Source organism: Ailuropoda melanoleuca, chromosome 12, assembly GCF_002007445.2.
Source record: "Ailuropoda melanoleuca isolate Jingjing chromosome 12, ASM200744v2, whole genome shotgun sequence".
In the NCBI taxonomy this organism is placed as follows: Eukaryota; Metazoa; Chordata; class Mammalia; order Carnivora; family Ursidae; genus Ailuropoda; species Ailuropoda melanoleuca.
In genome coordinates, this window is record NC_048229.1 from 9131416 (window position 1) to 9143273 (window position 11858).

The 11858-nt window shown below is 38.6% G+C and overlaps 1 protein-coding gene across 2 annotated transcripts in view; it reads right to left on the bottom strand.

Annotated features, from left to right (window-relative positions):
- The window catches only part of NAA25 (N-alpha-acetyltransferase 25, NatB auxiliary subunit), a 69771-nt gene that overhangs the window by 45074 nt on the left and 12839 nt on the right, over positions 1–11858 (bottom strand). For both annotated transcript variants that reach the window (XM_034639697.1, XM_002925235.4), the window contains exons 4-7: positions 9945–10063; positions 5173–5247; positions 3964–4071; positions 3434–3512 (exon numbers count right to left, since the gene is read on the bottom strand). In XM_034639697.1, coding sequence (XP_034495588.1) covers positions 3434–3512; positions 3964–4071; positions 5173–5247; positions 9945–10063 — 381 coding nt within the window. The remainder of the gene's footprint in view (positions 1–3433; positions 3513–3963; positions 4072–5172; positions 5248–9944; positions 10064–11858) is intronic.

Here is an 11858-nt window from a genome sequence, read left to right on the forward strand (position 1 = left end):
TCACATTTTCTTATTCCTTCTCTTAGAAAATGGGACTGCTACTAGATACAAACTATTATCTTACCAAAGATTATTTTCCTGAAAAGAAAAAAGTACATTTCTGATACTAAACTTTTATAATCACTTTTTTCTATAAACCACAAGGATCCAGAATGTACTGAGTTGAGGATTTAATACATGGGATACACCTATAAAACCCAAAAAGCATCTAGGAACTATTATATTTGGTCCACAGACAGATTTCCCATCTATACATACAGTTCCAAAACACTGAATGAGCTTGGACTGGAATGGGATGAGCAAGGTGAGATGTTAGGAGGAATACAAAAATGAACAGAGATGAATCAAACACGTTCTCAACAGCTGGGAACAGAAACACTATGACTGTTGTTTCTGAACAAATTAGATTTGCCCCAACCTTTCAGAACAGCTTAGCAGATTACGGATATCAATAATTATATTATGAATTTCCTACAGATAATCTACATTTTAACTATCCTAAACTACAATCCAGCTGGGTAAAAACAGAGGCTGATTTATACCCATCTGCAAGGAGGCTGAAATTAAAGAATAAGTAACATTACAACAATAATATAATCTTTCTCTCTCAAATAAATAAGATCTTTTAAAAAGGGGGGGGGGCTGGTGCCTGAGTGGCTCAATCGGTTAAGCGTCCAACTTCAGCTCAGGTCATGATAGCAGGGTCCTGGGATCTGCCGGCATCAGGATCCATGCTACGTATGGAGTCTGCTTCTCCCCCTCCCTCTACCCCTCTCCTCCCCTCCGCCCTGCTCATGCTCACTTTCTCTCCCTCTCTCTCTCTCTCAAATAAATCAATCTTAAAAAAAAAAAAAAAACAACTAAAACTCCTACGTTTCACATAATTAGTTAACTATCAGTTAGTGTTAGTTTTATGACCACAAACTGTCAAGTAAAGGATATACACACCTCTATGAAATACAGGTTTTATTTTTTTATTATTTTTTTAAGATTTTATTATTTACTTGTCAGAGAGAGAAAGCACAAGCAGGAGAAGTGGCAGGCAGAGGGAAAAGCAGGCTCCCGCTGAGCAGGGAGCCCCATGAGGGACTCAATCCCAGGGCCCTGGGATCAGGACCTGAGCCAAAGGCAGATGCTTTACTGAATGAGCCACCAAGGGATCCCTGAAATAAAGTTTTTTAATGACTGCCCCTAATGAGAGATCTGAGGCTACTCATCTATAGTTAGATTCCCCCAATGACTATAAAGGCACAATTAAAAACCAGGTTTGTCAAAACAACACTGGATTTCCAGGACTTTCTCCTACAGAAATCTCAAAAATTGGTAAATGTTTAGGAACCTAAATCTTTGTCATAAACATCTTCAAAGGGGAATGGCTCAATAAATCTATGATGGTCCCAGAAATAAGTTTTCCAACAAAAAGGGAAGAAGTATTTTCACCTCAATGGAAAAGAGCTAACTTCTTTAACATATAAAGTGCTCTTGCAAATCATTAAGATTAACCACATTTTTAGAACTAGGCAAAAGGGGGTGCCTGGGTGGCTTAGTCGTTAAGCGTCTGCCTTCCGCTCAGGGCGTGATCCTGGCGTTCTAGGATCGAGCCCCACATCAAGCTTCTCCGCTAGGAGCCTGCTTCTTCCTCTCCCACTCCCCCTGCTGTGTTCCCTCTATCGCTGGCTGTCTCTGTCAAATAAGTTAAAAATCTTAAAAAAAAAAAAATAGAACTAGGCAAAGGATAAGGAAAAGCAGCTCAAAGAAAGTATCAATGGCTTTTAAACAAATCAAAAAATTATTCTCCCTCAGAATTAAATAAAAATTGTAAGATATGTTTTATCTATCAAGTTGAAAAACATTAAAAAGTTTGAAATAGGAGTGCCTGGCTGGCTCAGTCAGTAGAGCATGTGATTCTTGCTCTCAGAATTGTGAGTTTCAGCCCCATGTTGGGTGTAGTACTTTGGAGAAAAAAAAAAAAAAAAGCTTGGTGTGTCTGGGTGGCTCAGTTAGTTAAGCGTCCAACTCTTGGTTTCAGCTCAGGTCTTGGTCTCAGGGTCATATGATTGATCCCCGCTCTGGCTCCACGCCCAGCATGCAGTCCGCTTGTGTCTCTCCCTCTGCTCCTCTCCCGCCTCATACTCACTCTCTCACTCTCAAATAAATAAATAAATAAATGCTTTAAAAAACAAGCTTGAAATAACAGTTTAAGTTGTTAAGTATACAAGAAGCAGGCCCTCTCACAAACTGATAGTAAACACAGCAGGTGGGAATACACACCGTAGCTCTTAGAGGGCAATCTGGTTTGTAACAAAGGTGTTCTCTGCAAATAACCTAAATATCCATTAAGGCCTGGTTAAGTAAATTGTCTACATTTATACTAGGAAACACTGGACAGTCATTAAAGATAGTGAGGTAATGAGGTTTATCTCTAAGACGCACTGTTAAGTCAAAAAAAAAAAAAAAGGGCATAAGAGGATACAGAGCAAAAGCCACAAATTCAAAATGCCTTCATAGGACAGGCAGGGAAACAAAGAATGTTTGTACCCAGGGTACAAATCCTGACTACAGACAAACAATATTTAAAAATCTTCAAGAAAAAAAAACTGTTAATAAAAACATTGTGCCAACTGAATCAGATTTCTCTATGAGCTAGGTAGAGTACATTCTCATTCATGGTTTGAAAAAACTGGGAGGACGAAGAGGGAGGGGAAAGTACATCTTTAGAAGGATACACAGAACAAGTAACTGGCTAAGAACCTAGAGGACAAAGGATTGGAGATCTGGGGTATAATCTTTCTTTCACACATCTTCAATTTTCTGAAACCACAAATTATTTTGTTTTAAAATATTTTTTAGGGACACCTGGGTGGCTCAGTGGGTTAAGTGTCTGCCTTCGGCTCAGGTCATGATCCCAGGATCCTGGGATCGAGTCCCACATGGGGCTCCTTGCTCGGCAGGGATCCTGCTTCTCCCTCTGCCTGCTGTTCCCTTACTTGTGCTCTCTCCCTCTCTCTCTTCTCTGACAAATAAATCTTTTTAAAAATAAAATATTTTTTAAAAGTAAATGTATAACATACAGGAAAGTCTGGAAGAACATAAAATGATCACAAGGGATTTTTTTAATGTTTTTATATCTTTATGCTTCTGTATAAGGAAGAAATTGTCCACAATAAATATTTTTCGTGTTTGGGGCACCTGGGTGGCTCAGCCGGTTAAGCGTCTGCCTTTGGCTCAGGTCATGGTCTCAGGGTCCTGGGATGAGCCCCAAGTCAGGCTCTGTGCTCAGCAGGGAGTCTGCTTCTCCCTCAGCCTCTCCTCCCACGCCCCCCCAGCTTGTGCTCGCTCTCTCACTCACTCTCAAATAAATAAAATCTTTAAAAATATTTTTTTCATGTTTAAATAGAAGGAAAAAAAACTTTAAGAATACTTTACAAATTACCTCCTAATTTTCCTCTGATAACATCCAAGGCTTCCTGGTACTTTCCCAAACGTTCCAAAATCATATAATAAAGTTCAACCTTACAGAAAAAAACAAGTAAGAAACGCACAATCAAAACTTTCCAATAAAAATAGTCATTTGCATGCTTTTAAAAAGTTATCTAGGGGCATCTGGGTGGCTCAGTCAGTTAACTGTCGGACTCCTGGTATCGGCTCAGGTCTTGATATCAAGGTCATGAATTCGAGTCCTGCGTGGAGCCTACTAAAAAAAATTTTATTTTATTTTAATTTAAAATGTATCTAATAGAAAAGAACACTATCTTCAAATGAGATGAAATCAGCAGGAAGAATGTTCATTATACTTAAGCTGGGTACTTCCAAAGCTTCATATTTACACAAAAGGCAAGAGTGAGGACCCAGCTCTCTAACTGGAATAAGGCAGTGGTTTATAATACTGTAGCATAATATTGTAGCGTATCAAACTCATGCGAATACAAAAGTATTCGCTTTTGTAGGACCTCCATTACTCACTTCAGCCTCGGCTTCTATCTTGTCCTCTTTCACCATTTTTTCTACCATTCTTTCAGCGAGGGGCAGAAACATTGTTTTTGAGAGGTTTTCATCCTGTGCCGATATAGACTATAGAAGAAAAAATAAATGTTTCACTCTAATTTCTCCCCTGCTTGCACTATTTATATTATTACCAGGCAGACCATTACTGTGACCCCAGCACATAATTATCAATCCACTATTTCAAATATCAGACCTAAATTAAACTTGCCACAAAGATACATTACAGAGTGGTTTGCTTTAGAAGAGATTTATTAAAGATTCATCATCCTATACATTTTTGACAAACTGGGTTTCCACAATATGGCCTAACTTTTAAATGGGTTATTCATACATTTTTCTAGAACTATGTTAAGAGGGAGTATGCCTATACTGTTTATTATATGTAAAGGCGTTTGAAGAGAAAAGCCTTTTGAGATGTTCACGTATTAGAGGGAAAACGCCAATACCTTCCATTTACATAGCCTACTATTAACTAGTTTTGATAATTAAGATTATCCTAGATTGATAATTAAAATCAATCCATATTAATAATTTTAACATTGCCTGAGATTCTGCTCAGAGCTCAGTAGCTCAAGGTAGCTATTATGCTTATTTCATAGATAAACTAAGAGCTTCCCCAACGGTTAAGACATGTACTGAAACCAGTATAAGACCTGCCTGAACCCAGAGCCTCTCTGACTTTGCTACATTTTAACTCTTTCCTCCTCATCTTCTCTTACACACTATCTCCTTTTGGTCCTTACAGTAGCTCTGGGAAATAAGCATCTCCATTCTGCAAAAGAGCAAACTGAGGTTCAAAAACCAGAATTGATAAAACAAGGCCATCCAGTTCAATAACGTGTTCACTGACAAACAATACTGTCCTAAAGACAAACCTCAAGTCAAAATACCAAATATTTCGAGGCTCATTCTTGATCAAATAACCCGGTAAGGATCTAAGATTCAGGGGATACAGTCTGTGCTACACACAAATAAACCGATATACCAAACTCATAAGGAATAAGTACCAGAACTCCCCAACTCAAAAAGTCAACTGACAATATGTAAAATCCCTGTTTGACACACGCTGCAACACATTACCCGAAGTGTTCAGAAGAAGATTTAAGGACAATAACTATATACAAGAATAAAAACAAATCTCAATCCCATTCTGAATGCCATACTCACTTGCATAATTAAGCTCATCACAGACCAAAAGTAGTAAGGGTTTTTGGGGACAATCTTATATAGAGCCATGCCAGCCTGAAAGACAGAGAGCCATAAATACTTAATTTAGAAAACATCATACAGAGGGCAATTAATGATCTAGATATGTGGCAAGAAGTTTCCTAGGAGAACAGCAACACATCTATACACCCCAGTTACTGTAAGTGCCTAGTGACTTGATGGATATTCTCTAGTGGACAGCAATATAGGTAATCACAAAGGTGAATTTTTACATCAGGAATATTTCACCTTTTGAACCAGATTTCTTCAAATTAAAGTCCAGTATTTTTGGAAAATACAGCAATCCAATATGGTTTTGATAGACTACCAATAAACACAAAATTTGGCGTATGAATGTACACCAACAAACTTACCTAAAAATACTGCACTAACCAGTTAGAGTAAAACAAATAAAAAAATCCAGACAGTAGGGGCGCCTGGGTGGCACAGCGGTTAGGCGTCTGCCTTTGGCTCAGGGCGTGATCCTGGCGTTATGGGATCGAGCCCCACATCAGGCTCCTCTGCTAGGAGCCTGCTTCTTCCTCTCCCACTCCCCCTGCTTGTGTTCCCTATCTCGCTGGCTGTCTCTATCTCTGTCGAATAAATAAAATAAAATCTTAAAAAAAAAAAAATCCAGACAGTATATTTAAACTTAAACTCAGAAAAGTTTACTCTGACGTTATTCAAAAAATGGTAATTCTTGGGGCAACTGGGTGGCTCAGTCATTAGCATCTGCCTTCGGCCCAGGGCCTGATCCCAGTGTCCTGGGATTGAGCCCCACATCGGGCTCCCTGCTCCACTGGGAGCCTGCTTCTTCCTTTCCCACTCCCCCTGTTTGTGTTCCCTCTCTTACTGGCTGTCTCTCTCTCTGTGAAATAAATAAAATCTTTAAAAAAAAATAGTAATTCTTAGGTTAGGAAAAATCAGGTTCTTTCAAGATACCATTAACTAGAACTGAACCCTTTCTTTGTGAAATATATAATATGAAATCCTTAAAAGCAGGGACATGGCAACAAGGAACAAAGTAGATCTATTCACGCATAATTTGAGAATCTGCCCATAATCAGCCAACTAGTAATCAATGCTAAGAACTCAGTCAGCTAATTGTCACAGTTACTATTTTGTTTTTTAATCTTTTCCCTATCTTCAATCCACTTGAAAAATCACACAGAGCCCCTATTAAGTGGAAGAAAATTTCTATTACTGCCCATGATACAGATATTGAGTCTTAAAAGCAAACACACTTAAAAGCAAGGGAAAGAGATAAGACAAATATTCAAATGACTAAAATTTTACTTGGCAAAAAAAACAAACATCCTATACAAAAACATGATGCCTTTTTGTTTCCAAAAAAGGCATGGTTAAGTCTGTTCATTCCTTTCTTTTTCTTTCTTAAAGGGAAGGTAGGGAAGGGGACTTAATCAATAAAGCCTTCTTCAAAGTCACAGTCTTTCAGATGAAACTTGAAGGTCAAAAATGTCTACAGGCAAAAATGGGGTTAAGAATACATATACATAAATACAAATATTTGGGGTGAGTGGCTAAGTGAGTGAATCAATTCTAGGTAGAAGCAAAATGAATCTGAACAAAAATATTAAAGAAACAAGAGACAAATGTTGACAAGAACAAATAGGACGTTTGGCTATAAATAAGGATTAAGAGGACTGGTAGGGGAAAAGGGCTGAAAGGTAACTGAGATACCCTTGTTGTGAAGCACTCAAAAAGGAGTCTGTTATACAACGTAAGGGTGTGATATGTACACATCTATACCCTTCTAGGAAGAGTATTTTAGCTGTACCATAAAGGGAAAAAATAGAAAAGATGAGGCAATGAAGAACTAAACCAGGATGAGGTAGATCAAATAGAAAACAGACCTCAAAGACACTGTGGAGAAAGAGTCAAGATGATGTAGAGACAAAATGGACATACAGGATAAGAAGGAGAGTCTAAGGGGCGCCTGGGGGGTGGCGGGGTAGGGGGCTCAGTCGGTTAAGCATCTGCCTTTGGCTCAGGTCATGATCTCAAGGTCCTGGGATCAAGCCCTGAATAAGGCTCCCTGCTCAGTGGGGAGGGAGTCTGCTTCTCTCTCTGCCTCCCCCTCTGCCCCTCCCCCCTCCTCGCTCTCTCCCTGCTCTCCCTCTCTCTCTAATAAATAAAATCTTAAAAGAAAAAAAAAAAAAGGAGAGTCTAAGATGGCTTAAGGTCCCTGATTCTAACACCAAACTCTAGAGGAGTGGAATGAAAAGTGTTAGAAAACCAATTTTGCTTGATCATTTGGGGAAAGAAAACATTTTTATAATGACATACAGAAACAAAAAGGAGAATATAAAATTAATATGAATTTTTAATACAAAAGATAAGACAAAAATTTCATGCCTGCCCCCTGTACTATGTTGCAGACACTGATACTCCGCTGATACAAAAAAAACTTTGGAAGACAGAAAAGTTTAAAAAACATGGCTGTGAACTGGTGATGCAGAATATGGGAATGTCAAAAAACAAATGAACAAACGATGAAAGGGATGTCATTTACAGAAAAAGAAAAGTCCAATCACCTTTGAACATCTAGCAAGCCTTCATTCAAGATTATTTTAAATATTATCTGCCAGGGATGTCATTTGGGACAACAGAAGTCCTTAAGTTTTCTGATTCCCTGGCTTCCTTCCCTTTTACCTCCAACAGTTAATGCAAATCATTCATTTATTTAACAAAAATTTATTGTGCAGATGCTATTCTAGGCCCTAAGGATTCAGCAGTGAGTAAAACAAAAATGTTCACCCTCATGAAACATGACATTTAATTTGTAAACTAACCATTACCCCAGATTGACATACCACCTTCAAAATAAACACACACATAAACGAAGAAATTGTGACTATCTTAAGCAGCAAAAAAGCTAAAATAAAAATTAGACATTTCATTCTGAAACATTTAACAGTACTCTAGCTCCATTCTTCCAATATATTAGAATGGAATAATGTAAAAAAAAGCTATTGCGGGGCTCCTAGGTGGCTCAGTTGGTTAAGCGTCTGCCTTCAGCTCAGATCATGATCCCGGAGTGCCGGTATCAAGCCCCATGTCGTCCTCATTGTCATCATCATCATCATCATCATCTGGCTCCCTGCTCATTGGGGGGTCTGCTTCTCCCTCTCCCTCCGCCTCTCACCCTGCTCCATTTCTCTCTCTAGCTCACTCTCTCTCTCAATAAATAAAATCTTTAAAACAAACATACAAAAAAAGAAACAAGCTATACCTACAACATATTAAGGATCAGCGACTAAGCCACATCAAAGCAGTGGCTCCAAAGAGCAAGATGCAAAAGTATATGTATATCTCTGCCAACATGTAAAGTTCAACTATAAAAAAAAATCTGTTCAAGTGGCAGATTTTTTCCTTTTTTCAAAATTTACCCTAATATTGTCATGCAGGAAATTGTCCTTTTTATTTTATTGCATGTATATATAATAGACATAGTTCAAAAATATGTTTTGTGGGATCATAAAATTAACACATGCTTTAAAAAAAAAATTAAAAGTATCCATAGGCCTACAACCTGGTAACATTTTAGTACACTCCCTTAGAGATATATCCTTTATGGACTGGTAGAAAAAGACAAAGACACACAGTACTATTTGAGGGGAGGTGGGGTGTTGCATTTTATTCTACCATATGGATGAATCATAATTCCTTTAACTGTATCTGTACTAATGAACATTTAATATAATTTAAAACATTGCTAGAAGTAAAAATGATATGAAAGGTTTACATATATACATGTTAGTGTTGCCAATTTAAAAATATATACTCATTTTACATTAAAAGAAAAATTATCATCTCTGAATATTTTTCCTGAGAATATACTCCATCAGTAAATAAAACTTCTTCAAAGAATTATATTTGGGGAAAAAAATTCTTCCAATTTAAAAACTTGCATAAGCAAACACAAAGATTAGTTTTAAGGAGAAAGGATTTATATTAACATAGTATCTTCCACCCTCCCTAATTTATCTATTGTTATAGCCTGATATTTCAAGTAAAGAATAAGACAAAATAAAAACCCAGGTAAGAAAGCTTTGCTTTCAGAAGAAATTATACCCACAAACAAAGCCATTTCTAAAAAAAATACTAGTTTGACATCATAACCCTTTATAGGTTTAACAGTTTTATTTCTCTGGGATGCTGACTTTACCCACCCCCTAGTCCAAATGAGGCTCCTTCACATAAATCTAAACGTATGGAACATCTAAAATGTGCTAACTGGCGAATAAGCTGCCTCTGGCAAAAAAGACAAGTATCCAAGTAGTGGGGAGTTCTCCCAGCTGGATTTAAAAATCTCAGCAGGCTACAAAGAGTTAAATTACAAATTAGATGTAAACTTTAAAGTTAATCTTTCTATAGTCTGTTCATTTTTTGTTCTGGGATTTCTGCCCATTTTCTGAAAATACAACAGCAATCTCATGCAGTGGGACAATCTGAAGTCAACTTACCGGAACCAAACAAAACATACCACCAGGCCACAAAGAACAATAAGAGTTCCCCAAATAAAACACCTAAAGAACCTGAATAATAGTTCATCTTTAAAACACACACAGAAAGCATTTGCCTGATCTCCACACACAAATACATAGATTCAGCTCTACACACACATGCAAACACCCCCATACATGCACACACATTCCTACAATTAAGTCACACTTAAAGAGACTTGCCCAGGAGGTTTGGAATCAAGTTACCTGTTGCATTTTCTTGTATTCGCCCACTCTGGCATAAGCCATGAAGAGGTGAGAGTGATACTCCTCACTATTGGGAACTTTCTTCACAGCTGCCTCATAAAGTTTTGTAACTAACTCCGCTAGGATAAAGAGAAATAGGACATTCTTTAATTACTGAAGTATACTTTAAATCTTAACAGCATTTAGTTTTTCCCCCTTTGGAGGGCATAGATGTCTCCTATCACTAAGGAAGAAGAAAGTATTTTGTTTTGCCTCATCTGATCATTACTCTTCTCTTGGTTGGGTGTTACTCGATGAAGCATGGAATAACTCAGGGCTCCCCAAAATATTTACAATATATAAATAAGACCCTCCAGGATCTAGCCTGTCTCCTTCCTACTTATTTCCCACAGCACTTGTGTTCTAGCACATCAAACTCTTTGTAGCTCCACTAGATCCCTGTGCTATAGCATAACTCCCCATTCCTTTCCTCTGTTCCCTCTGCCTGAATTCTCCTTTCCTCTCTTTTCTACTCAGTGAACATCATCCAAGACCAAGACCCAGCTCAAATGTAGTCCTCTCTGCAAGGAACTGTGCAAGTTCAAATGTAATCCTTCCCTGAACACCTTCTCTGCACCTCCACCAGTTTGATCACTGCTTCCCTCTGCCATCTTTAAATTTTTTAAATAAGTCTCTTACAACATTTATTAACACATAACGTAGAATATAGTCTACTGATGAATTTCCCCTTATTTTTTTTTTTAATTGAGCTCTACATCCAACATGGGGCTTGAACCCACAACCCTGAGATCAAGAGTCCCATGCTCTACCAACTGAGCCAGCCAGGTCCCCCTGCATTTGCCCTTATAGACTGTGACACAAGGGCAGAGAGAGCATCTTTCATCTTTGACTTGGATACAATACTTGTCATAGACAAACATTCAGTATTTGTGAGATAGATAAATGATTTTTAAAACAACACTGGGGGAGAATCCATATCCCTAAATCAACATAATCCCTAAACAATCAAATATAATACCCCAACTCTTAAGTTCTGCCTTTTAAAAAACGAAAAACAAGGGGTGCCTGGGTGGCTCAGTCAGTTAAGCGTCTACCTTTAGCTCAGGTCATGATCCCAGGATCCTGGGACCAAGCCCCACCATCGGGCTCCCTGCTCAACAGGGAGTCTGCTTCTCCCTCTCCCTCTGCCCCTCCCTCCTCCTGCTTGCACACACGCACACGCTCTCTCAATAAAATCTTTAAAAAAAAAATGAAAAAACTATAAAGTAACATTTCTATCCACTAGTTGGCAAAAATTTTATTTTTTCCAGCTTCATTGAGGAATAACTGACAAATAAAAATTGTAATATTTTAAGGTGTACAATGTGATGGTTTGAGGGCAAAACTTTTTTTTTTTTTTTAAAGATTTCACCCGTTTATTTGAGAGAAAGAGAGCACTAGTGGGGTGAGGGGCAGAGGGAGAAGCAGACTCCCTGCTTAGCAGGGAGCCCGATGTGGGCTCGATCCTGGGACTCGGGATCATGACCTGAGCTGAAGGCAGCCACTTAAGCAANAGGACTGTGGCTAACTGGAGAACCTAAGTTCTACCTAAAAAAGCTAGCTGCTACTTACTCCAGCAGTTGTTTTCATTAGGGAATAAGCTTTGAAACATGAATTTTTTAAGGTTTTATTTATTTATTTGAGAGAGAAGAGAGAGAACACTGCAGTTGAGGGAGGGGCAGAGGGAGAGAATCTCAAGCAGGCTCCCCAGTGAGCAGGGAGCCCAATGCAGGGCTCGATCCCACCAACCCTGAAATCAAGACCTGAGCTGAAACCGAGTCAGATGCTTTGGGCACCTGGGTGGCTCAGTCATTAAGCGTCTGCCTTCAGCTCAGGGCGTGATCCCAGAGTCCTGGGATAGAGCCCCGCATCAGG